This window comes from Athene cunicularia, assembly GCF_003259725.1.
Source record: "Athene cunicularia isolate RWA chromosome Z unlocalized genomic scaffold, athCun1 chrZ_part2, whole genome shotgun sequence".
Lineage (NCBI taxonomy): Eukaryota > Metazoa > Chordata > Aves > Strigiformes > Strigidae > Athene > Athene cunicularia.
In genome coordinates this window covers 23,350,279-23,377,861 of record NW_020799143.1, presented here as the reverse complement: position 1 = coordinate 23,377,861, position 27,583 = coordinate 23,350,279, and the positions used below count along the sequence as shown (strand labels likewise).

The following is a 27,583-nucleotide window of genomic DNA, read 5'->3' as shown; positions in this document are numbered from 1 at the left end:
AGCAGCTCAGGCTGGAGATAAGGAGAGGCCTTTTCCCCATGAGGACAGCCCAGCAGTGGTGCTGGGGCCCAGGGAAGTTTGGCTGTCTCCTGTATTGAGGGGTGTCACAGCTTGACTGGGTGAAACCTTAAGCAGCCCAGTCTGAGCCCACAGCCAAGCCTGCCTTGACAGATCCACCATTCCTTCATCCTCCCTGAGTCTGCCATTCTATGATTTATTATTGGAAAACACAGGTGAGGTATCTGGATTTCTCCCAGCTGCATGTTTCTTCCCTTCCACTTGTCCCTTTACACAAGTTCTGAAAACAAAAATGGAATGAAAAAAAATGATGTTCCAAATATTCTCTTCTTAATGGGACTTAGATGGCAAAAAACAAATCACCTGGACTCATTTAAGTAAATGCACAATAATTAAAATAGGCAGCAAACATGCAAGAATACTTTATCATATTCCCAAATATCTCACTCAGTAAAAAAACCCCACCTTGTACAAGTTGTGTGGCAAGGATCAGAAGTCTCTATTTTATGGCATGTAAAAAACTCCAAGCAGCTGACTGTAACAAGCAGTAGACACAGGAGTGTTTCTCCAAACAAAGCATAATGCACAAAGGCAAGCTCTGTTTCTTAATTCACAGTTGGTTGTACATCTTTATGAAAAGAACTTCAAGGATCAGCACAGGCATTGTACATTTAGTCAGAAACATATGATTTTAGAAACCTAAACTCTTCCTCTCATGGTAGACACATTTTTATACAGGTACATATATGTATACATCCATGTGTGTACATATACATATATATCACAGAATCGTCTAGGTTCGAAAAGACCTTGAAGATCATCCAGTCCAACCCTTAACCTAACACTGACAGTTCCCAACTATACCCCTCAGCGCTATGTCCTAATTTACAGTTGGCCTTAGCCCATCCCTCCAGCCTGTCCATATATGTATTTGTATATATACATGCACCTATATAAATATACACATATATATACACACACACATACATATTGTGTATCCAGAGAAAGATATATAATGTCTCTGTAAAGACAGCTCTTAGGTGATCCAGGTGTTCAAATGCTCAGTCCGGACCTCATCTCAGATCTGAATAGAGTAGCTACTGAGCCTCAGGAGGGTGAAAACAAATTTTTACTGATTTGAGTTATTCCTGAATACTTAGGTCCCTGTGGTTTCACAGGACAAGTTGGCTGCTCAGAGTTGTGGGGCAGAGAAATATCTATCTGCCATAAGTGTGTTCAGAAAACCCCTCATTGCTGGGGATTGGAAAAGAAATGCAGTATAGGTATCAGCTCACCTGCCCTGAATCACAGGGGGATTTTGCTGAATCCTCCAGTAGAGAGTTAAGCCAGTAATACAGCTGCTGTGCACTTTCTAACTGCATGTGTTCACCACAAGGCATTTATATAGGTAACTAATAAAACTTTCAGAGGTGGAGTAACTACGAATTACAACTCCAGAGAAGCTAGAATTCCAGGTGTAGTAACTTAATTACTTAGAGAACACCGATTTTCTGCAGATTTTTTCATCCTAGAATGACAGAATCACCATGTGATGCAGGGGAGACATTAACTGCTAACATCTTTCTCTCCCCCTCATTCACTGTACATGGTACTATGTGCACAATCAGAGTATGGCTGAGGATAGCTTATGACACGACCCCATCAGGCTGGACAAGGGGTACTAAGAAAAACTGTTATGAAGTAGAGCAGCCTTAAGCCTGCCACATATGAAATAACCACCAGGATTACCCTTTGGCTGAAGTGTCTTAAAATCCATTCTGGCACCTTTCCATTCAGAGCTGACTGAAGTGCATTTTGTTACAGTTTAAGATCTTAAGATGCTATAAAGCCTCACAAGAGAAGCAACCGCTCCCTTTGAATTTACTTAACATTTCATTATCCATAAACCAGCAGACTGAAACCTGTGCTAGGTCTCCAATGCATTAAATGGTTGCCTTGTTGTACAGAGATGTACCTGGCGCTCAACAGTCCTACCCCAAAAGGACAGAGAAAGATCCCATGCCCCCTAGCTTTTTGATATTATTTTACATATAGTTACACACAGACATCTTTTTTATCACTCTTTTTAAATTATTTTTTTTCCAGAATCCTGGTCGTTAGGCCATTCATATGGTTACTAGCCCACTCATATGCTGATATGTGTTTCTGGTCACTTCTGTGTGTTTGTATGTGCACATATACCTATAGCTTCAGCCAGCCTAGAATGGTTTTAGCTGCATTTAGAAGGATGTGTAAGCCCGCAGTCTGCAGGGATACAAGCTCTTGTGAGCATGGTGTTGTGAAATGAAAAGGGCCTGTTGCATCCACAGGCATGTGTGCCTCTCCTCCTGACAGCCTGCCCATCCCCTGCAGAGGCCTCGGTGGTGCACCAGCTCTGCGAACAACAATCTGTTACAACCACAAACCCAGAAATGTCTGAGCCTTGGCAGTATTTTCATCTAGCAGTTTGTCACACTGGTTGTAAGAAAGATGGGGATTGCTAGTTTAATCTACTGATGTACCAAGATTATACCATGAGAAAGTCAAACAAAATTGCCTGCACAGTGATTTCAGAAAGGTCCAATACAGTTGCTGGAATAGCAAAGTGATTTCTAAGCGAAGTGGCTGTCCACTAGGCAGAGGGGAAGGGAAAAAAAAAAAAAAAAAAGGTGGATTAAGTCCAAAGCTTTACTTTTTTCCATCTTAATACACTTTTATGTTCAGATGTCTACAGCTTCAGCTTTGCATATGTGTAATGAGGTAACAAATGACTTCTGTGAAAAACTCAAAGGCTTTATTATTTACTACTTTACTCACTAGTTGGGGAGTTGCGTTTTTTTGATAAGAAAAACAAAAAGGCTTTTTTTGAATAGTATTATTTCTTTGCACTCTTAAATTCTAAGAGTAAATCTTTGAGAAGCAGACAACTTAGGTAACCATGACAACACTAAAACAATATTTCTAGTTCAGTACTTGTAAAAACCTGCTTGTCTGGATTTTTCAAAGATAATTTTGTTTAAATGCACTATGAAAGATGTAGCACACTAATAAGAAAGTCATGTTGAATCTTCTACTTTGACAAATCCCATAGCATTCTACTGTTGCTAATCCTCTGGCCTTTCAGGCAAGACACAGAAGCATAACTATTCACATAAACACAAGAGTATTCACAAAGGAGAACTGAAATCAAATTTCCAGAAGCAACCCAGATTTTGCATCCATCTTGGCATTTTATAGAAGACATTATACACATAGGGCCACTAAAACAGACTAAGATGGTTACTTGAGGAAACACTGTGTGAGATATTAAAAAAAATCCTTTCACTTTTGGGTAATAGCGTGAAATTTTTCACATCTAGGCAGAACTGACTAAACCACAAGTAGAAGGCTTTTCTATTTAAAATGGAAACATTTTTGCTTTCCTCAGACACCTTCTTTCCTACAGTTAACCACAAGAGATTTTTTGCAGCTGTATTATAAATGCCTGACAATTGTGGTTGGAAATAGGGATCAGGCTCTAACTAGTACAGGAAGTCTGGATACAACCATTGCTGCAAAGCATTCCTCTGAGAAACAGGATAATGGGAAACCAAAGTAAATACCAGAGGGGTGTAGCAAGAGGACATCTCCAAACAGACTCTATGTATGGTGTTATTTTCTTTTGTTTTACAACAGGCAAACTATGTTCCTTCCATGTTTGATTAAGTTGGCAGGATCTTGCTCCCTGTGTCAGCCAAAAATCAGGCATTTGTCCTTACAGAAGGAAAGATTAAACTTTTACTTCTGATTTCCTCTCAGCAGAAAAATAATTTAGCAATGCAGCTACCACATCTGGAGTACAAAGACTATGAGGAAAAAAAAAAAAAGTATGTTTGTAACCTTATTTTATGAACTTTCATAGCAACATAGCTAAGAGACCTATTTGTTCCGTTCTCCTTCCCTGTCAAGCTTATTTCATTTATCCTGCACAAATGTTTCCTTTAACTTTCTGGCCAAACTTTTTTTTCCAGCTTTTCTAAAGGCTTTTGGACTCTGAGCATTCCTTAATGTCTTGATCCTGTCTTGAATCAGTCCCAAGTAGCACACCAATTTAGAACAGAGATTCCTCACCAGTCAGCAGACGCAATGTACCTGCCATCTTGCACTTCTATTGTAAAAAAGTGCTAAACGTTTCTTACAAGTTTCAGCTTTATACTATCCAACATGAAGTTTTGTTCTTGTTATGTATAGCCTTAGCTTCATATTACCAGCTATACATCTAAGCAGCAACTCAGCTGCACAGAAATGTCTTTATTTTCTGTTTGTTTTGATATGGCTGAAGCAAAGCTGCACTGAGAAAAAAGACAGCCATTTGTTGTACATCTTTCCTGAGGAGAACCTGCATTCAGTATGATGACTTACAGCAGGAAGAAATATGAGAAAGGACCCTGGCCACAGAAGGCCAGGAAAAAGAGACCTAGAAGAGAGAGCATGAGGAGAGTATGGGAGGTGGGCAAGAAGGATGGAAACAACAAATGTGAGAAATCTTGGCAGCAGGAGGCAGACTGAGAAGTTGCCTGTGTTATCCACTTTGCCAATATTAACTACAGATCTTGAGATCTGCAATGTTTCTTGAAGATGGTACTGCCTTAAACTTGAAAGAATATTTATTTAAAGTTCATAGGATTAGCAACTTTGTAACTATTTGAATTCAGTCAAAGGTTTTATGTCAGTCACATCCTGGGACATTTGGTGGTGAAGACTTTTAGAAGATTTGGAACAATTCCTCTCTCCCTTGATCATTTGTGGCAGAAAATACCAAACAAATTTATTTGTAGTTAAGTGGTATTTTATCATCTCTAAGTATAAATCATCCCACCAAAGATCACACATTATCAATGCTAAAATGGGGTTGTTTCAGCACAAATAAATTCTTCTAACTTGATGTCCATTCTGAAGGCACAGCTTTTTGGAAGCCCCCAGTTCTGTACTCCTCTGCCTAGAAACACAAGGCAATGCTTTGTATTTCACAGAGATTAACAAAGAATGACATTCATTTTTTTTTTGTTTGCCAACTAGTACCTATATAGCATCACTTAGTTCTTACTACTAGATGAGGACTTCACTGCATTTCACCTACAGTGAACAAACAAGCTTACTGTTGAACAGAGTATATTGATCTCCTCCTTGGACCAAGGTAGATTACTGAGTATAATCTCATCAGCAGAGAAACAAACAAGAAGATGATTGAGGAACAAATACCTGGTTCCCTGAAACTCTGGGCAATACTGTTTAAACATCCATTCATTTGGGTTAAAAAGGGTTAGTTGCAGAAAGATTATTAGGAAAACAGGGCTGAGAAACTTCCTGGGTCATTGAACTTGTCTTTCTGTTAAGGATCCTATTTCGTCCTCAAGTCATATTTGTTCCTCCTATACCAACACGGGCATTGCAGCAGGTTTTTTTCTGACTTTGCCTTGGAGGAATTACTTCCTCTGTCTAGGAGTTTTGACAGTTTTCTTGATGTGCAACAGAGGCTTTTATATATATATATTTTCTGCCTGTTGATGCTCTAGGTCATGATGGCTTCAGAGGCATGGTGAAGTTGAGACCAACCACGTCAGTGCCCAGATGCATAAAGATGTTCAAAATGAGTGAACAGGAAGCAACTGTAAGCTGCTGTCACTGGTGGCTGTTGCTTGTTTAGAGCAGAATTTGCAGGCTTGCTACAAGTCTTAGCATAATGGTGCTACATCAGAAATTGGTTGGCAGCTCTACCATAAAGCAATGAACTGTGACATTATGCTTTCTGAATCAGTACGACCTCTGGGAAATCAGAGTTCAGAAATTTTGACAGTCATGTTCAAGCTTTTGTTACTGCTACCTAAACCATATCTCTTCTATAGATAAGAAAGCTACACATGATGACAAAACGTATGTTTTTCCGTAATTAAAGGAGTTGCTGCCAATAGTCTATAAGAGCCTATTTTCTTTCACAGTCAGTTGTGTTCCAAAAACTCTACTATGCTCTCTACATTGTTTAATAAGATGGACATCTGAAAAAAGGCATGGCTGTTTCTGTGAATGGTTTAGGTTGTCCCTTTACTATTTGCTAAGCAAAAAGGTGCATGTGGCGTCATTCCTAGTATTTAAGAAAACAATGTGCCGTTCATTCACATGTATGTACGCAACAACAATATGCTTGTGCTGTTGTGCAGAGAAAAAGGACAAGATAATTACATCATGTCTAACATGCTGGTAAAAAAAAGTTAGACCAAAAAATAAGATAACATCTCTGATAAAATCAGAAGGGCCCTGGAATAAACCGTCAGATGCCTGAACTGAGGACACTTGATACAACTGAGTCAAAACTGCCTTTGTTGCTTTCAGCTTTCTTTTTGAATAGAAGCCTTTTATCTAGAGGGGTAGTGATGACTATAGTAGTTGAGTTCTCTGAAATTTCTTTGTATTTAATAAAGGAAGTCTTTTATAATTTTCACTCCTGAGGAAAGGGTAGAAGTTATAAAACTGGAATTTGCCTGCAAAAATCAAGACTTGCCTTTAAGAGGGGAATAATACTACTTTTTTCACAGGCAATTAGGTACTAGAATAAAAGGTCCCTTTCCAATTATCTGGATTAGACAAGAAGTTGCACAGTGCACATTTAAAGTGGGAGAAAAAAGAAACATGATTTAAGACAAAATACCCTCCTCTTCCCATGCATATGGGGATGGAACTGTGGAATTTCACAGTGTAACACAAAACTCAACTTTATTAGATTTGTCCATGAACTGTTACCAAAGAGGGAGAAATTGCTCAGACAGGAGAACTCCAGATAAATAATACAAATGAAATGTAAAAGCACTCTGACAGAAAATGTGACCAGTCCTGCTGCTGAACTGCCAGAGTACATCACTGCTGATTACAGCGGGGTACCATATCCCAGACTAATTCTGGTGGCAGTCTCAAGGCAGTGTTCTGAAATACTGCCTTGCATACACCTCTTATGGTACTGAGACCAAAACATACTGTCTGTATCAAACTTTGCTGGGAAGAAATATCTACCATTCTATCCAAAGTCACACAGGCTACAGGCACAGCAAAGAAACAAGAGTCCAAACCTCTGTTCTTCATGAAATGGTAAGAAACTGTATGGTCCCACTGACAATGGACTTGGTCTGCTATTCTTGCTGAAGGGATAGTGTCATCAGTGTGTTTGAGAACGGCAGCAAGATCCAAAAGTAACTTCATTTATACACATAGTACTAGGCTCACAGGTAAGAGCATAAAGTAGAAGAAAAATGGGTTTTGTTCACATCAGATGAACATAGCATAGTCAGCACCCTGTTTTTCATAGTTTCAGTGTTGTAATCCATCTCTTTCCAGGCTCTGCTGTATCCAGACACACAGTCCACCTGACCCTCCATGAAAAAGGTAAATCCAAATTTCATACTTGCAGAAAACAAGGCTCAGACATGCTAAAATATTTTTGTAGCAGCAGATGTTCGCAGCAAAACAAAACACAGCACTATGGGTTTCTGGGTCCCATTCTGCTTCCTTGGAGCTACAAGACCATTTTCCTCAGGTCACATCATCTTGAAACCCTGCATCTCTGACATATATATTGGTGCAGTATGACATATAATAGTAGGAGCTGGGTTTATTTCTCCTTAAGACATTGGCACTGACATAACTACACCGGTTTAATCAGATTTACTTCTGTATTCTGTCACTAAAAGATCAGCATTTTGCCAGCTTTGACTTAGGCTGTAGTTTAACTAGCTGCAATATAAAATCCTCATTTTTTTCCAGCCTTTAATGTAAGACCTTCAAGACTATCATACTTTTCAAATTTTTGTTTGTTTTGCTAAGTTAGATGCTTTTTTCCTTATGTATTTAGGCTTCAGAGGAAGGTCTCCCTGTTTTTCATTAATTGCTTGAAAGATGAGAGAATTGTTAGTGTAAATCTAGCTAAAAAGAGACAGCAAAAAGAGTGGGACATGGCCACTTGTTAACTACCAAGCAAAATTTAGAAAATAAGAATTATAAGAGAGGATCAGACAAACAAAGGGATGAATATAACACCCATTTGCAAGATGAACCTCTCTCTGCCTATAAACACAGTTTCAGACTTACAATGTACCTAAACTGTGTGATAATAATACAAGTAAACTTTTCTGAACTGAAGGCTCACTGCTCATTCTTAACCCTACTGCTCATTCCACTACTAAACCCAGCAAGCTTAGTAAACTGTGAATATTTGTCAAGCAATATCCTTAACAATGAGTTCCATCGCTTAACCATATGGCATGTCAAACACTTTTTTTGTGTATCTCTCATGAATGGATTCCACCTCAATGAGTGTCACTTTAGTTCTGAAGAGTAGAATGGTTCAGCTGGAAGGGACCTACAATGATCATCTAGTCCAACTGCCAGTGAGTGTAAGTCAATTGCCTTCTTTACAATTTACAACATGTATATTTCGGTTATTCAGCCTCTCACTCATCTGCCTGCCAACCTAAGTAATCCTATCCCTTTTAATCTTTTCTTTTAACTGACATACTCTCCTGTGACTGTGTAATTTGTGCTATGGGGACAGAGGGAGAGCAGCAGCCAGTGCTTCTCTGACCAGACCAGCTCTTGCTTTCATCCCTGCAGACGTAGAGATTTAGAGGGTTAGGAGGAAAAAAAAAAGGCAAATCCTCCTTAGTCATGAGCCAGTCATGAGATGATTATGAACAGCTCTGGCTGTGAGTGAGTGCTAAGAATAATCAGAGGTAATACCAAAAGGACTGATATGGACTTCTGATGCACAGAACACCAGAGAATGAATTTTCACTCAAAAATAATTTTAAAAGAGACATGAAAAGTTGCCAACTTGAAAATGTTTCTCAGAAACACCTATCTGGAGTAGCATGTGTGACTGTGTGTTCAACTGCCCATCCTCACGAGGACACTTTGTAAGTAGTCAAAATAAGGAGAGCTTCTAATCTTATTTGAAGCACAAATAAGTAAATAGGCTTCATTATGAAGTTTCTAAAGCAGGGATAAATCCTGGTTATTATGATTAGTAACTTGGTGGACAAGGAATTTTATTTTTGCTGGACCCAGTTTCTATAAGTGGTAATGAAGATCAGCCAAATAATCTTCTCATTTAAAAAAAAAAAAAAAGAAAACAAACAACGTGTATTGTGCTAGCTTTGGTCACTGCAGAACTAGGAAGTCATCTCAAGTGTTAACAGAACACACTAGCCACAGTTTCATCTCTTTTTATTCAAAGAAATACTTGAAGACCATTTCTGCTCATGGAGAGGCACAAACAACTGTCCTTACAGGTGAAGGGATATTATATGACTGTGCCAAACAGCAGAAGAGTTCAGGCCAATAATGGCAGGAGATAGAGCAAATCAAATTAATAATACATTTCAGTTAGTTTTTCATCACTTAATCATTATTATTATACCATTTACTATTTACACAGGTAATGACACATTTAACTTTCAGGCAGACGTATGGGATGATAAGGCAGATTCTGACTTTTCCCTAACAGATAGCATAGATGGCTTCCAGAGAGCACCTGAAAGTACTTATTTACCTTAAAGCCACTATACTACTATACATCAGGAAGCCATCTCTTCTCCAGATTTTATGGTTATAGTCTTGCCTAAGCAGGCAACATGACCAGCAAATCTAGTTATCAAATCCAGGTATCTAGTAACTGCCATATTGTACAGAGCTTCTTCAGCCTCTCATTGCTGGTTCAAATTCCTTTGTCACTTATTCGACATCTCCTGTATTGAAAAGCCACAAGTTCAGATTGGAAACTGTTCATCATCACTTGCTAAAGGAAGTCAAAGCTCACATGCTGGGCTAATCAGTATCTCTAATGTTACAGAAATAATTTCTCACATGCTATCCTCCTGTTGTTCAGAGAGGCTGCTTACTTGAACAGTGAGCAGTTGCCCTCAGAAATTTTCATACTGAGATGCCCACAGGATTTTGTGTTTAATGTGAACTTAATTATTCTTTTGTTTAAGACATTTCAAGGAAGCTGAGACACACAGCCTGTGTTTTAGCACTTTCCTTCAGTCTGGGTCAGACATAATAAAACAGAAAAAAAAACCTTCAAAAGTGTTCATGATGAAACTTAGTGTACATTATGTCTTCTGCTTTATTTGGGGCTCTGTGTGAATATTATCCACCTGTCCTTTATTGTTTAACTACCCATAAAAAAAACCCTTTAGCATATTTGTTCCCTTATCTGTTAATCTTTATTCTCTAAAGCTGTGATTTAAATTGGCCTTGTATGCCTTTTTCTGACCTCTGAGTAGTGTAGAATCTTTTGAGAGGACATTAAATCCTAATTTTCTCTTACTGTGTCTTGGCCAGTGAAGCTCTTCTCCTAGAATTTCACTCAATATAAATCTTTTTTTTATTTCAGTGCATCTTACCTCCAAAGGATTAATTGTGTCAGATGAGATTTGCAGGCAAAAGAATAAGAAACTCTGTAATATTAAGTACCACTTAAATAAAAAAATGTTTGAAAAATAATATATTTTTATTTATATTCTAAACAATGATAATTTCACAGTATTAATGAAAGCCTCTTATTTTTCATTACTCCTATGACCTGAGCTGGAAACACGTGAAACATGCTGCTGCTCACCCAGTTGGTAGTTCAAGTTTCAGATTAATTAGAGAATTCCTGAAGTAGTCTTGAAGAATAGTCTTCTCTACAGAAGTCTTTGACTCCCTGTTTGGTGAGGGCAAACTGGCTTGCAGGCAGTTGTGTTGCATTGTATTACAGTCTCAACTTTCTTTAAAAACTGAATTCCTGAAGTCTGTTGTGTAGTGCAGTAATACAGTTTTAAAGTTCACTTTTTCACATGTACCTCAACTCTGTTCAACATAGGGCATTCTAAGAACATACAACGGTGTTAGGCAGTGAAACAGCTGCAGTCAGACATAGGTAATGACCAAAAAGCATCATTCAGAAGAAGTATGGCTATTCATGAATCTTTAATAAAATAATGCAGACAAAAACTACCTTGTTCCCCTAACCAAACATTCTGGAAGACAAAATAAATCACTTTCTATAAAAATGCTCCTCAGTGCAGTGCCCATATAAATTACTCAGCAGATGTCTCAGTAAGTTGATTTCTTAAGAATACATTAATAGGCAGAAGAAAAGTGACATTAATCTAAAGATACTTAGAGATTTCTGAGGAAATTTTACCTCCGTTACCATGCAACTTCTTTCCAGATAGCCAACAAAAATGATATGAAATGACATTTAAAATGATGGTAGCTTGACAGAGCAAAAGGACAACTCCTTAACCAGTTAAACTGCAGGCAAGACAAGGCCTATTCAGCTAGTCCGCTTCAGGTCTCTGCTGAAGAGAGAAATGTCTCCCTAAACTCCACTGATCAAGCAGCTATTAACTATACAGGGAGCCTATGGCCACTTGCTCAGATGTGGACATCTGTACCATGGGAAGTGTTCCTTCCACCAGAAAATCCCTCCCTATGTGTTGCTGTGAAGGAGTCAAATCAATGCTTTGGCACAGCTTTGTGTCTGGCCTGGCTTCGGGTAAAGTTGTAGGAGCTGCAGGGATTGATATTATTGGATGATTACCATGGGATTCACCTGGCATGTTGATTTATAGGCATGGATTATTCTCAATTATAACTTGAGAATAAAATGAGCAAACCTGAGACCTCCCGGAAAGTAAAGTCATAAATATTATCCCTTTCTCAAAATGTTCCTTCACCTTGATTGTTTCATACAAGATTTGTTATTTTTTTCAAGCAGTTGTTATATTAAACTTACATTTGGAGAGAGCCAAGCCCAGTAGCATTCAAAAGAGGACTGAATACACCAGTGTGTTAAGCATAGTGAATTAAGTACTAGTTCAAAACACTGTATTAGGATACATTAACTCCAGTTTCACTCCAACAGTGGCTTGGAGTAAAGCAACAAAATGAACTGCATTGCCAAAAAGAACACACATTGAAACCATTACTGCATCAAAACTGAGGATACAACTTCCAGGTGAGGAGCTGTAACTTCCTAAAATGCTTTTTCAAAGTTGCTTGTGGTTGTCTGACCTCATCTCTTACTGCTTTGTATCCACTATTCTTACACACTAGGATAGGAAGAATTCAACTTCTTTAAAAATGTGGTATCTATTCACAAATATTTTCAGATCTGGCTGTGACATTTCTGTTCAACTTATGTAAATACTTTTATTTTAAACATTAAGTCAGTGATGAAAGACTTCATACACTACTCATCCAAGAACAAATTTGAGCTGGCTTGGAATTCTTGCTGAAGCAGGGGTTTTTTTCCTCAAAAAGACCAATAAATCAAACCCAAAACTTTCAATAGAAAATTAATAGCCTAAGTAAAAGTATAACCAGAAATAGATGCAGAATATACTTTTTCATTAAATAAGGAGGGAAGAGGGTGGGGAAGAAAAGCAGCAGCAGCAGCTTCATAGCTAGAGTACATCACCAGTGTGAGAAACCCAATTTCCAGCCTTTGTTCTCCTTCACTTAGATGAAAGGTGTATCTCCTACATTTCATTTTTTGTTCCAGTTGGTAAACAATTTGGGAGTGAGTCTCTGATCCCACTTAAAACACTTGCACATTTGCAGAAAAAAACCCAAACTGAATTCACTGACTGTTTACCTATTTCAGGTATAGGAAATGGCAGACCAGGGAATCCAATATTTGTCATGTTTTCCTGGCTGTGATCCTTACATACTGTCCACCATATGTGAGCTAACTTCTCTCAGCTCTTTCTCCCTCACCCTTTCCATTGCTAAGGAGTAAGTAAACAAAAATGGAAAAATGCCAATTTTTCACCAATATGAAGTAGAAAATACTTGAATTTTAGGAAACAGATAGGAAAACTAATTTACAATCCACAACCTTGGACTGTAAAATACTTGCAAAATCTGTATACTAATACTTCTCATGAAGTAAACATTTCACGATTGTTAACCACTGTATTTTCCAGTGTTGCTCTCATGTCTACTCCGCACAGTCAAAATCCAATATAGGGATATAGGTCTGATAAGACCACCACCTTGGAGTGCTTTTGGAGCTTTACTTTTTTATGGCAAACGACCTTTCTATTCAGTGTAAGGGTTGGCATAAGGGGTCCAGCGCTTCTTATCATGCAGTTTGATTCACAGAATATCGACATTAAAGACTGTTTAAATCAAATTTCCTATCTTGTTCTTTTTGGGGTACTTGAGGAACTCAGAGCTCCAGTGCCTCTCCTTCCTCAGCTCCTCTTTTTTTCTTTTTTTTTTCTTTGGTTAGGTGAGGAAGTTTTCATAACTTCTGTTCTGTGTGCATTTATTAGTGGCTAAGGAAAGATGTTTCATGACATTTTTTCTGCCTGGCAGGAGGATTCAGCACAAAGTAGGACTGCTAACAGATTTAGCAATAGTGACCAGTTTCTTGGCTAGCAGGTATAGTCCTGTGCTTCAACCATGGAGAGCATCTGTATCACACACTGCAACACTGGGCAAAGAGATACACTCCACAGGAGTCAGTCTAAGGAAAATTTGTACAAGAGAGAGATCACCACATGATAAATTAATCTGCTTCTTATAGAAACAGCTTGATTATGTTTAAAGCCTTTTACACTATGTTGCCATGCATACAGTGGATATTCCTATCATGACTACTTAGGGCAATATTCTATAGGTGTACTTAAAATTCTGGATTCCTGTCGTTTTCTCTGATGACAGAATTATATTCTCTGTTTTCAGTCAAAGACCTTAGGAGATGTACTCAACCATTCCTTTCCTTAAATGATAGTGTCTTGATCCTTCTTTATGTTGAAAGGCATACTTTCTTGAATATTTGCCCTCATCACTACAGTACTTTGAAAATCAGTATGTTTGGGCTGTCTACAGGAAGAGGAAGGTTGTCAAACACAAGCCCTACTGTTATATGACATTATTAAACACACCTATCCCTTCTTTATTCAGTTATGCTTTTGGGAAAGATTTATGCATTGAATTTCACCAGACATCATCCAACTTCTGTAATATGATAGATCACCATACAAAGGAAGATTAACTTAAAGGCCAGCAATATCAAGGTAGGCGTTGTGTGAAAAAGGGGGAAAAAAAGGTCTTCAGCCACTAGAATATCTGAGCACTCTGCAATACTTACAAACACATCCACAAACACTTGTGTAGGCTGATATTTTGGATTTCTCATGAAGCATTGTTTGGAAGGCAAAATTAACCTACAACAGCACATGCTATCTAAGCTTGAGAAGCAGCAGCCTTGAAAAAAAATAAAACGTTTTCGGAATGTAGCCTGAACACTTTCTCAGCATCATGAGACCATACTAAACTCATTTCACTGCTTTTCATAGTTACACCACACTGAAGGTTGCTCTGCTTTGATGTTATCTCATGGCCTGACACCTGAGAAGGCTAAAAGCACTCTTAAAGTGCCAAGCTGCTGTTGTTGACCTCACATTTCTATCTTACAGAACACATCTATGCAGAAGTTCAAATCACTGCCAGAAGCACACTCTTTTCAGCCCCTAGTATAGAAGCACTGAAAAGCCTCACAGGCTGTTTTAAGAAAGACCAGAATGATTTCTGTCCTACCTCCACAACACAATGACTGTTTTTCATCCTTCCCTCTTTGCACACACAGTATGTATGCAAACACACTTTCCCTTAGGAGAAAGAAGTGTGATAGCGTATCAATAACTGTTTTTCAATGCCTGATGGCGTAAAAAGACTCAAATGAAACAGAAGTTCAAGAGTCTAGTCAGAGGCAAGATTAATTTCAATTTTGGATTATGTCTCCAAATGAACAGATTCATAATTATCAACCCTAAAAGAACAGGCAATGTTGTGAGGGATACACAAAACACTGTCCACTATATAATATCCCTCCACTCTACCAAATTAAACCTGGTATTACACACAGTAAAATCAGTTTTACTTTAACTTCAGTGACAACAAGGCATTATTTCGAAATTGCACTGTCTAACCAAGATGTCTTTGGTGCTACTGGAGAAATTATATACCAATAATACTACAGTACTATATTGCAGTAATAAATAGTACAGAGAAGTCTTGAAAATATTTGTAGGATAAGGCATACCTGGTAAATGTTCTCCTAATGTGATATTTAAAATAGCCTTAAAATCTGTTCTCAAAGCCTTCAGTGGCCAGAGCACTGTAGGGAAGAGAGGTGTTAAATATCTGGAACAGAGCTTTAAAATACAGAGCACCTTAGAATATATTTGTTACATAATCAAAAGCATAGCTGCTCAACCTCTTTTTTTAAAAAAAGAAAGCTTTCAGATATCCTCAAAATTCTGTAATTATTAAGGAATCAGCTAAACCAAATGCTGAAACACTGAGGGTCAATCACATTTTAGACCACAGCATATGTCTTCAGAGGTAATTTTTTTCTACCCTACTAGTTTTGTTAATAATATCATGGACATGTTTATAAAACATCTTGTTTTCTTTTAGTATGAAATAAACCTAATTTGGAAAAAAATCCTTGTAGAGTCTCTACTGTGAAATGTATTAGTCACCCTATCCTTTACAGATTAAACTCTCTGGCATTATAGGAGAAATCATCTGCTACATACTGGCATCAAGCAAAAGCAGATTCATAAACTCTACCCTTAATCTCTCTTTCAGTTTTCTTCCAATTAGAAACAATCTTTCGTTGATACTCTAATTAACACTTATACATGAAAATCTTGTATATAGCAGAACTAGGTTTGTAAACCCTTGCCCTTAATCTTTCTTTCAATTTTCTTCCATTTAAAAACAATCTTTCCCCAATACTCTAATTAATGCAAATGATATTCATGATTAGTTAGTATTATGCTAATCTGAGCCCCAAATTTACCTAAATCTATGTGGTGTTGTCTGAGTACCAGATTGCTTTGTGTTTCTAAGTAAAATTACATTAGCCTGCCAGCTGTAAAAAATGCCATGATAGAGTAGAAATCCAAGCAAATCATCAAGATTACATTAGTTTTGTTTCTTAATGAACAACTGTTTGCATTAGGGATTACAGACGAATTATGGTTTTCCTCTCTGTACCCAGGCAGCCAGGCATCTGTTGAGAAGTTTCTTTTTTTTTTTTTTTTTTTTTTTTTTTCTTGGCTATCCCTGAATAGATTGAGGAGAGCTAAAGCGGAGAGACTAATATTTCATGTAACTCAATTTTTTTCCATTACAAAGCCATCACGACTCTGGGGCTCACTGCTAACCTCAAATTTCTATCTTCCACTGCTGCCTGGAATGCAGGAGAAACCTGAGTAGTTTTTTTCTTAAAGAGGTATCAGTCACCCAGCTTCTCCTCTCCTCCAACAGAAGCAGATTAAGTATTTTAGAGCCTGCTTGACGTTACACTCCAAGTCAATTTCCAAAACTATGTTGTTGCAATTCCCACTGCTCTGATATATTTCGAGTGCCCTCAAAAAGCATGGTGTGTGGAAAACAGAGTACTGGGCTTCATAGTCTGCATTAAAGGCGCATGCAGGGAAACCAAGCTGTGCAAAATTGGGCGACAATGAACATGGTACCACCAAGACTGCTAATCTTTCAAGTGTTAACAACGTAGCACGGTGTACGTACACAGTTTAGTAGTCTGTTCAAGTTTGTCCCTGTTTTGTGTCAAACTGCTGTAACATGCTTGTTATTATGTTCTGACTGATTTAATTATGCTCCTAGTGTACAGGTTTAGTCATTCTTCCCTGCATTAATCTCATCTCCAGAACTCACACTGCAACAGCTCATTATTGTTGGCAAAAAATGTAAGACGCTGATAGGAAAACAAAGGCTCTGATATATTCATCATTGTGTATCAAGACCTCCTGACTACAAGTAACAAGTTAATTGTGGATCAATCTGTGGAGGGCAGGACAGTAAAGGGCATGTAAATCACCATCCATGTCTTGAATGACAACACCAAAGAGCAGCAAAATAATTCACCACAACTTCTTCCGTTGTGTCAAACCCTATGCTAATATTAAAACTCCCTCCTGGGCTGCCCAGAGCATCAGATGTATACAAACATGCACGGATGGCCACTGTTGTGGAATTTATTCAGAAACTCTACCTAAATATGGTCCAGAACCCTACCTCCTTCAAATGGTCAGTTTAACTAGTTTTCATTAATTTTAGCTACAACTTCTACGCAGTAGAAAACCCTCAAACTTTGAACTCACAGATATATTTTCTATTTATAGCCAGTAATGCTAGTTCCAGATTTTTTTCTGTACTCTGTCAAGTTTCTTACTGCAAACTACTGCAGAAAAAGACCACTCTAAATCTGGTTTTATATGCTTACAAAATGAAACAAATCTAAAACTATCTGCATATGAAGTCTACAACAAATGTTACTAAGGCTAACATATTAAAAAACTCATTTGAGAGTTTAAGGAAAAGTCTAAGTGACTTCCAAAATGCTTTGGAAAAATATATTTGTTAGGATACCTTTGTCTGAAACAGGTGAGCTGCAGTTCTGTCTTCACTGAGTCTTACTAAATGCAGCAGTTTACACTGGAGCAAGATGAAATCAGGTCTACTTGGAAAGCTGCCTAAGAGCTAATATAGATGACTGTTTTCCCCTCTATGCTTGTCACGTTTGGACTTCTGTATGGACTTTTTTTGTTGTTGACAATATATATGGAAAATTAAAATAGTCACTAAAATTAGTCAAGGAGGGGACAATCTTCACATTAGATACCAGGAAACTTCTAATTACATGTCAGTATCATTTGAAATACAGAGATTTACAAATGCTGTATCAAAAGTACCAGGCATTACAGTATGTAAATTAAATTATTCACTCCAAGAATAATTAAGATGTTTCAGAGTTTAAAACCTCCTACAATTTCTGCTGTGGTAAGAGACATTGATAAGTCAATTAGATGGACTGAAAATCTGAATGGTTATCTGCTACACAGGGTAGAAGTTCTGTCAGTTAGTGATATATCAGTTTGCTTATTGATTAGTGAAAGAACACTAACAGTTATATTCTGCTCTATCACTTGTCAGTGAGATACCTTGAGACAATTCTAGTAGCACAATGAAAAACATCTGGATGAAGTGGTCTGAAGATCACTGTACTATATTAACTTTGGGTAAGAGTTTTTAGTGATTCAGAACTGACATGTCTTTGCTATTAACACATTCACTTTCTTCTAATGTAAGATTTTGCACCAATTATTTGGGCAGCAGCATTAACCATCATGTAATTTACCTGAGCAAGAATAAAAGGACCTCTCACTAACAAATACTCCTTATCTAAGGCAGTCTCAGCCTTAGATGAAACTCATCATGTCTTCTCCTCTGGAATAATTTCTAGGTTCATAATTAGTTTGGTTGAAGAGAACAGATTTTTATGGCAAGGCACAACATGAAATTGGAGTCAGATGCATCACTGACAAGATTAAAGTGAAAAGCACACCAGCACCATGGTGCTGCTGGTGGGAATCAACTGAAATGACTACTGAAGGCTTTAATAATAATTCAAATGAAGCAAATGTCTGAGTTTAGATTCTGCCTCGAGTCCTTGCTACTTGAACTTGTTAATTATCAGTACCAAGGACAGAAAGTTTTGGGGCTTTAGGACAGTGCTATACCCCTGTAGAGCTGGTGTTCAGGCCCAGGTGTAAAGTGGAAGCCAGCGTTGCTGCTGCTGCCATCTGCCATGGGTGTTGGATGGATAGATGTCAGTCTTCATGTCAGATCCATTTAATACCTTCTTCTAATATTAAGCTCATGACAATGCACTCCAAAATAAATTTGACTGGCAGGCCAAATAACCTTACAGTATGTTTATGCAGACTTATCTGGGCTGTATTCTTTCTGACTGTGACAGGGCCCTAGACTGCTGTTAAAGCTACAGAGAAGACCATTCTGTGAGATCAGTGGCTGAAGAAATAAGAAATCATAGCAGTATTTTGGGCAGCAGACAAACAAACAAACAAGCAAACAAACAACAACACCATGCAATCGAGAAATCCCTGTTCTGCAAACACATGTTCAAGGAACAATACTGTGGCTGGGAAGCTGAGGCAGTAAGCTCCACTTAAGATCAGAGTTGACTGGCAAAGATGTTCTGACAAATAAAAACATCACCCTTCTAGGGTGGTTTCTGAAATTAGGATATCTTTTATTCTGAGTTAGCACAGTGATACCTTCGTATACAGAATCAGCAAAGTTAGTTACTTCCAGTGAAACACTCTTGTAGAATATCCTTTTGTGGCTAACAGGTAATTTTAAAGTTGTTATAAAAGCAAAGCTCCTCAAAACCTGAAGAAGGTAGAACAAACAAACACAAGTCTGCCAGAGCAAATGGAATATGACTGGTTAAATAGGACAACTTGGCAGTGCCACAATATGAAGATGAAGCATTTCAAATATTAAACTGGTTTAGTTTAAAAGCCCAGTATTCAACGATTCAGTTTGCTCCTCTATCTGTTTTTAAGGGGAACATATGTGCTGTATTGTATCTACATTCCTCAAGACCAATATGTTTTCATAACAGCTTTCTTTACAGATTGCTTGCCCTAAATGGAAGCCCACATAACTTTATTAGATCAAATTTATTACATGGAGGAAATAAAAATTTTTCATTATATGGAAGAAATTAAAACCATTATGTCACATTTTCCTGAGCATTGGGAAAATTTACATTTAGTCTAACCTCTCTGTGCACAGTCTTTCCCTGACTTAGAAAGAATTCAGTTCACTTCCACTGGAAGGCAATATTTGTTGAGATTCCTTAAGAAGTGAATCATTTAAAGGATGCTACACAGAAAATATTCCCCATCGGTATTTAATCTTTGAGAAACTGACATTTCATGGTGCCAATTTAAGATTTGAAATGTGACACTGAATCTCTGCTTAACAAAATAGATCTATGATTGCACATGCATGCTAGCACAAAGACAGAAGAACTTAAACGTTTAGATGACATTGCAAGGTAAAAGATCTGTTAAAATATTTGATTGGGTGTTTTTGATTAGAATTCTGAATATCTGCAGTAAAATTTTTAAGGTAATTAATGGCATCCCTGTACAAACACACAGAGTGGTAGAGTTGTTAATTGCAGTTCATAAAGATAACAAGAGTTATTATGCTTCCTAATTATACTGGGTTTATAGGCTTGAAAGAGATTATTTTATTTGTTTTCAATGCAGTTTTTATTTCTTTAAACTGTCTTTGTCATGATTCAGTAATCTGACACACACTATGTCAATGCAGCTAATACCTAGCCATCTAATTTCTAGCAAGTACCAAGTGACTTTTCCACCTTTTTTTTCACCAGTAACTTCTATTTCTAATTTAAATAGTAAAAAGAAATTACAGTAACCTTCACCTATCTGTCTTTGTTTTATGTCTTCCATTTCTTTACTGAAGTTGCTTTATTCAAGATTGTAAAGGAGCCTGAAAATATATCTTAAAGAGTAAATATGTTTCCAGCTTTGACAGAATTTTTAATCTATCAGTATCAGTGTAGAAAATTCCGCTTTATTGCATCAGAATTTTGTCTCAGCAATTGTCAGTAACATCAGAGACATCATAAATTCCAGCTAGAAAATGACCTTCATGGACCATAATAATAAATAATTTTTTTTTAAATTGTGCTAATAAAATAGGTGTCTGGAAAAAACAGGGAAGTGAAAGAACAGATTGGTAATTCAGAATACAAAAAGCAACTTTATTATGAGTTGCGTAAGATTTACGTAGGTCCTACAGAAGATTCACCTACAGCAGGTTGTCATAGCTTGCTTGGTACATGCATTTCCTCAACCATAGCACATGTTCAGATAAATTACAAAGGAAAGCTGTTATTGACCAGGTACATGAAACACCAATGTTAATTACATCTTTGAAACTGCAGTTGTATAAATTACAGGCATATTATATAAAGTAGAACTGCATTTTACATGCTGTAGAACCATGCTTTAGAATTAAAGTCACTTTTTCATGGTTTTAGTGGACTTTGGATCATGCCTTAAAACAACAGTGCATACATACTGAGACAGATAGTCACAGGCAAACATACACACAAACATATGTTTACAATATTGTTGATGTATGGCTTTCTTTATAAAAAAACTGTTAACATTGCCAGAATGAGCAGACAAAAGGAGGAACTGTCAGACTCCCAGTGTGGAGCTCTTGCTGGATACCAGTATGAAGCAGAAGTAGAAAAAGTTGTTTCACGCAGAAGGTGCTGCAACTGCTAAACACCTAACAGAAGCAAATCTAACTGGATATATATGGCTAACATGCAAGAGACTGAAAGGGAAAGACAGAGGAATTAGAAAAATATGTGCTTGTGAATAAGCACAAATATCTTTCTCTTGGTTGAAAAGACACTTTTTTTTTTTTTTATATTGGCAATGTAGAATTATTAAACATGAACAACAGCACCTTCATTCTACACTAGTGTGTACTGTTAGCATTTAAATTCACTGTTACTTCCAGGTTTTTCCTTGATGAAGGAAGATTATTCCCCTGTTCCATAATAAAAAATATTAAACATTAGAAACAAATGTGCATTCAAGTTTTATAGTTCTCCAGAAAGATCTTTCTGATTTTAAACAACCTAATTCTGAGACATACTAAGTATACATAGTACCTGAGCTAGATTTTTATTATAGACTGAAATGTTCTGAACAAAAACTAAAAATGAAATACTTATAATGTCTCATAAGCATGTACAGCATGTCTTAAAAAATACCTTTTGGCTAATTATTCAGAACAAACATTACATAGCTAATAAAGGATGTTGTAGTAAGTTTTGTACACTGCTTGCATTTTTGTGTAAGGAAAACTGAACAACAGCATACGAATACAGCCTTAAAGTAATCATTCTTTTTACCCACTCCTCCCTCTGAAATGTATAGAATTAAGATATTGTGTTCTAGGTCCATGAATAAGCACGGCATGTTCAATATGTCCACAGTTATACTGACATTTGTTTCTAAATCATTTAATTAAAAGTCATTATTGAGAACAAAGGATTCATTAACAAGCTGTACATCTGAACAACTGATGGAGTTGTTATGTTATGAATCTCATTTTAATCCAAATTAGAAAACTGCACAGATGTGCTGCTGCAAAATATTGACATACTGCAACTCCCTTGGAAAGTGATTAACATTTGTGTTAAACCAAAAAGTACATTAAAACATGGCTTTACTAATCAATTTAGGATTGGAATAACTCTTCTAATGCTGAAATACAGAATCTAAATTGTTATTATTTTTACCTCCATTTGGGATTACATGCCCTATTAATACAGTTTAACACTATAAGAAACCTCTCTTTTAAAAAATATTTATTTCTGAAAGGAAAAACATGGAGTAGAATAGAAAAGTTATAAACTTTGTATTGACAAACTTTTTGTTCCACGATTTTGCTATGTTTTTGATCATAAGATCAAGCCATGAAGCAAAAGGAAATGTGCAGTCTTTCCAACAAATCAGAACTTCCTAGTTATCTCTGTGTTGCTCTTAACACAAATCTCTGATTTCAATACTTTTTTTCAAAGAGTTTTGAATAGACTATTTTTCATTCTCTATCTCTATTGCACATGCATGTATATATGTGTATAAAAATAAGGTTTTGAGATTAGGAAGATATTTTTTAGACTATATATTTACACTCTAAAGATCTGTATGCGAATGATCTGACAAGAGAAATACATTCAGACTTTGGCACAGATTTAAAAAAAAATAGCTTTCAATATGTGTCTGAGATGCAAATATTTGGAAACCCTTCCCACAAGAAAAACATAGCAGCCTAATAATGATGCCATAAAGTTTTGTAAATAGCTACTTAGACTTGAATTTTTCAGTCTGTGAAGTGATGAATTTTTAAATCTGTGAAGTCAATCCCAAACTGTAATCTCAAACTAGCCCTTTGCCATTAATAGACATCAGAAAATATCGAGTGTTTCTACGGGTATTATTCTCTCAAACACTCTCATCATCATTCCTCCTCACTTTCTAAGTGGAGATTTTTCAATTAAAAATGTAGTGAACAGTACATGATACATAGGTTCTATCCCGTCACTCATTATTTCCTTCCATCACCACAGCATTAAATGCAAAAATAATAAAAATTATGTGCAAAATGGTCACATCAACACCATTTAAAAGACTGAGATAATCAGTTAACAATTCTCCATATATTTACTGTTACTTAATATATTTAACATTTACTTTTGTTTGGACTTGGTTGTTTATTGCATACTCGGTAAAACTTTTACCCTCTTGTGTTTTAGTAAATACATCTGTATGCACAAGAACACTGGAAATAGTGTATAATTTGTTTGTTTGGTTCTTCCCTATCAAAAGAATTTGTTATTACTGTAGCTAAATAAAGTAATATGAATGAAATAAACAGTAAAACAGGAAAAATTAAGAGTAGCACTACAATACCACAGGTGGATAATACAGACTTTACTTAATAAACACTCATTCCACTTAATTTAAAGAGAAAAACGGAATGTTGTTTTCCAGATAATAGTTTCAATGTAATTACTTTAAATTAAAAAAAAAAATATATCCATTATTTTAGGAATATTCAATCTAAATGTGATGTTGAACATACATGTTGCAAAATAATTACAAAGTTGTACAGCTTATCTGAAACAAAAACCCAGCAAGTTTTGTAATGATGCCTGTTTGTTAATGAACCTTTTTATAACTGTAACCATCTTAAACTATCCCTGTTCCCCATCACCTATTTGCAATTCAAGTTTGCAGGAAAAGCTTAAGCAGAAAACTAAAGCCGTCTGCCTTTCTTGTTTTTTTTTATTTTTCACTCAAAAGTCTTAAGGTTTTATTTATACTGCATATTCTTGATAGGAATTTACCAGAAATAATCATATAATAAACTCTGTGATAACATTTTGTGCACTATGGCACTGAAGCATAAGGTATTTCTTTGAGAGAAAACAATCCACATTGTATATAAGCTTACCTTACATTCTAGAACTGCAACTTTATAAATTAGAAATGTGCAAAACAGAAAGCACAGCTGAATTATCAGCTGATTTTCACCTGTACTTAACAGCCAAGCATTTTTAAACTCCCTTTCTAAGGAGAAGTGCACAAAAGACACACTCGGACAGCGAACATTTACACTACCTGTATTTTACAGATTACCTTTCAGGATAAAATACTGCATGGAGTGAAAGTATTGATTTTCTTTTCCCTTTGGAAGCAATGCCAGCGTACTGAAAGGTATCTTTAGAGAAACTTAAATTAAACTTGAGATATGCTCCTTGTAAAAAACAACCCTTTGTACATGCAATATTTAGGAAATCTGCTACTCAAACATTTCATAGTGCCTATGTCTAAACATCTATCAGCTACTTTAACAGCTCTTTTCAACAACGTACACACAATAAAAAAGTCTGATTAAAGATCTAAACATGAATCTAAATAGAATACTATGCAGTATAACTCCCAGAAAAAAAAAAAAAAAGTTCACAAACCAGCTTTTTATCATCTACCATTCTCCTCTGTTCTTTTTAAAGTTACATGAATGTTCACACTGCAGCATTTCAACAAGTACCAAAGACAGAAAAAGTCTCCTCCCCGTATTCAAAAAGTACAGAAACAATTACAAGTAGCAAACATAATTTAAATTAAATACTCCCTTCAGGTATGACACCCTCACTGAAGGCACGTATCAACATCCACCTTTGGAAGGATAACGAAGTTCTTGCAAAGCAGTGTAGAAAGGCAGTTACAGTCAGAAAGCTGCCTTCTGTCCAGGCACTGGGACATGCTATCCACTGGTGCTTCCCAGACCCACCGCCCAAGAATAAAGTGCCTTATTGTCTCAGCACTGTACTAATTGTGAAAAAACAGTCCATGCAGTAACCATAATAACTATCCAGACAAATAAGCAAAGGCAATCAATAAAGGAATGAAAAGGGTAAAAATACACAACTAGAAAAAGCAACCCAAGAATGAAATTAATATTCATAATGGAATGCTAGCCAGAAGAAGGTCCCTTTCATGGCATGGCTGTTGCATACAAGAGACCATTGTCCACACGCAACAAGATCAGTATATAGAGAAAACTTCATGTAGCTCTGATGAGGAAAAAAGCTTTTCATTCCCGAAACACTTGCTCCCGGCCCCACTGTTTTCATTAAATAAAGTTTTGGGCTCCTTTGCCCAGCAACATTAAAAAATCTCTCAGGGCCCACCCTTCCCTGAGCTCTGTAAGGTTCTATTTTTTCTACCTCATTTGCAGCTGTATAAATATGAACAAAAAAGCCATGCTTTTCCAAACAAAGAAAAAATGGGCTGAATATGCATATCCTCATTAACTAAATTTAATTATGACAAGCGGCATATTAATCAGTAGTTGCTCCAGTTACTGCATTCATTGGAAGGGAGGACTCCTCCAAATTAAGGGGAAGCATGGGGGACAATCACATACTGATTAGGAGGCTGCTACATGATACAATACACTTTCTAAATAATCATTCAGAGGAAACAAAATAAAGAGGCAAATTGCTCTATTTTTAAGACCAACTCAGGAACAATTAGCCAAGAGCATGATGACAAGGCTGCTTTCTTTTTTCCTGCTTCCACCTCCACATTCTCACACCAACTAGTTTGGCAAGCACTGCAAAATTTGCATTCCACAGGAAAGAAAAAAAAATAAAAAAAGAGAGAGAGGAAGAAGAAGGAAAAGGAGAAAGAAAAATCCCATGCTGTCCTTGCTGCTGTTTTAAAAAGAAGGCCCATACCACTACAACAGCAGAGAAACCCTATCTACCTCCTGTGATGTTTAGCAGCTCTGCAGAGTTACTGAGCTGGAGCTGGAAACTTTGCACACTCTGAACTTTGCAGCATGTGCACTGCAAGTGAAGGAGGAGTTCAGAAAGGAAAAAAAAAGCTTCCAGAGAGGGGAAAAAAAAAGTTATCACACTAACTTACCATCCACCAGGTCCTGGCTGACATGTCATAGCATAGCTGCCATTTTATGGAGCTGTCTGATGCTTTCCCTGCCATTACGCTGTCAGCAACCTTCATCAGATGCAGCTCAATGGAAGATAAGACACCTAATCAAGAAAACATCAGCAGTGGCTTGCTGGACTACATGTAGGCCAATCCTTATCACACTGCATCATGGGAAAAGCTCCTTTATTAGCAAGAACTCCAACCTCACTGATATAAAGACAAGGATCAGGTTTTTTTCCTTGGAGTTTTTTTTTTGTGTGTGTGTGTGAAGGGATTGGTGAAACTAGCCAGCGTTCTTTGTGTATCATGTGTACACCAGTTTAGTATCTCACAAGTGGGCGGCTAGCTGCTTTGCTGGGCTATGCAGACTTAAGTTTATTTGCATTCTTCTTTGTTGTATATTGTTCGACGTGGTTCGTGGTCAGCTCCAAGCGTAAGAAAGGAGGGGAAAGAAAATGCTCTGAATTAGTATCTCCCCCAAGGAGGACAGACCAGTTTTGTGGACACGGGGGGGCCTGGTTCAGATGTCACGAGTGCCCGTGCACACACACCTACACGTTCTCACACGCGCACACACGGGTGCACAGGCGGGCGCCCCGAAGAACACACAGGTAGCTGCAGCTGGGTGCAGCAGGGGTTGCCAAAGGCTACAAACTCTGTTCTTACACTGGACATATGGAAACAGTTTAACTCTTTGCAATCAGCCTTTAACAAGGAATAGGAAGGCTGGTAAATCAACACAGAAAGAGTGGGGAGGGGATGCGGTTAGGATTTCAGTGTCACAGATTTTTTCCCCCCTCCCCTCCCATGGATACTCATGATCTCTGCTCTGGATGATCTAGCTGGGAAGGGGGAGGAGAGGGAGTGGGGAATTATTTCAATCACGGCTCCCTCCTGCTCCACAGCTTCGGGTCATCTGCCTGTTGTACCTTCCGCCAGCAGGGAGAGAAGGCATTCTTCCTGAAAGGCTTTCCATGCAAGGTTTTTTTCCCTAATGGAAAATCTGATTCCCTGAAGGGAGATCTGGCTTAGAAGAACAAATAATTCTGACTTAATTTTAAGCTGCAGAAAAGGAAAAGCATATATATGAACACAGAGGAAATCAATAAACCCTGGCTGCCATTAGAGGAGATATACAGAAAGAATAGGATTTGCTACTCCTGGCTGAGGCGATCAACACCAGTTTTGCTGCTACATTGCATATCTATATATGATTTAGCTACAAGTCCCTCTGTAGCAAAAAAAAAGCCCCACATTTCAGAAACTGTCTCTTTAAAATTATCACATTGCAATAATAACTTTAAGCAAGCAAGTATATCACATGCTTAGCATCTCTCTTCTGATCATGTTTTCGGTTTACAATCTTCCACATTTTGCCCTGTACTGTGTACTTGAAAAGTCTTTTCGTCAACAGGCTCCCCACACCTATTTGCAATGAGCCGTAAGTAAGAATCCAGGACTACTGCCATAGGGCACACACAGCCCCCAGCATTGCTGCATCTCTTTACCATCACTCATGTAGCTGAGAGCCACCATAGCCACTGCCACAACAGTGCAACACT

General features: G+C 37.3%; 1 protein-coding gene across 6 annotated transcripts in view; it reads right to left on the bottom strand.

The window, feature by feature from the left end:
- Positions 1 to 26,175, bottom strand: part of NFIB (nuclear factor I B) — a 272,231-nt gene extending 246,056 nt beyond the window's left edge. For 3 of the 6 annotated variants that reach the window (XM_026866165.1, XM_026866164.1, XM_026866166.1), the window contains exon 1: positions 25,998 to 26,174. In XM_026866165.1, the coding sequence (XP_026721966.1) occupies positions 25,998 to 26,093 (96 nt within the window). In that variant the 5' untranslated portion in view covers positions 26,094 to 26,174. Of the gene's footprint in view, positions 1 to 25,997 lie in introns of all 6 variants that reach the window. The other 3 variants (XM_026866161.1, XM_026866162.1, XM_026866167.1) reach the window with 2 other exon arrangements.
- Positions 26,176 to 27,583: the final 1,408 nt, after the last annotated feature.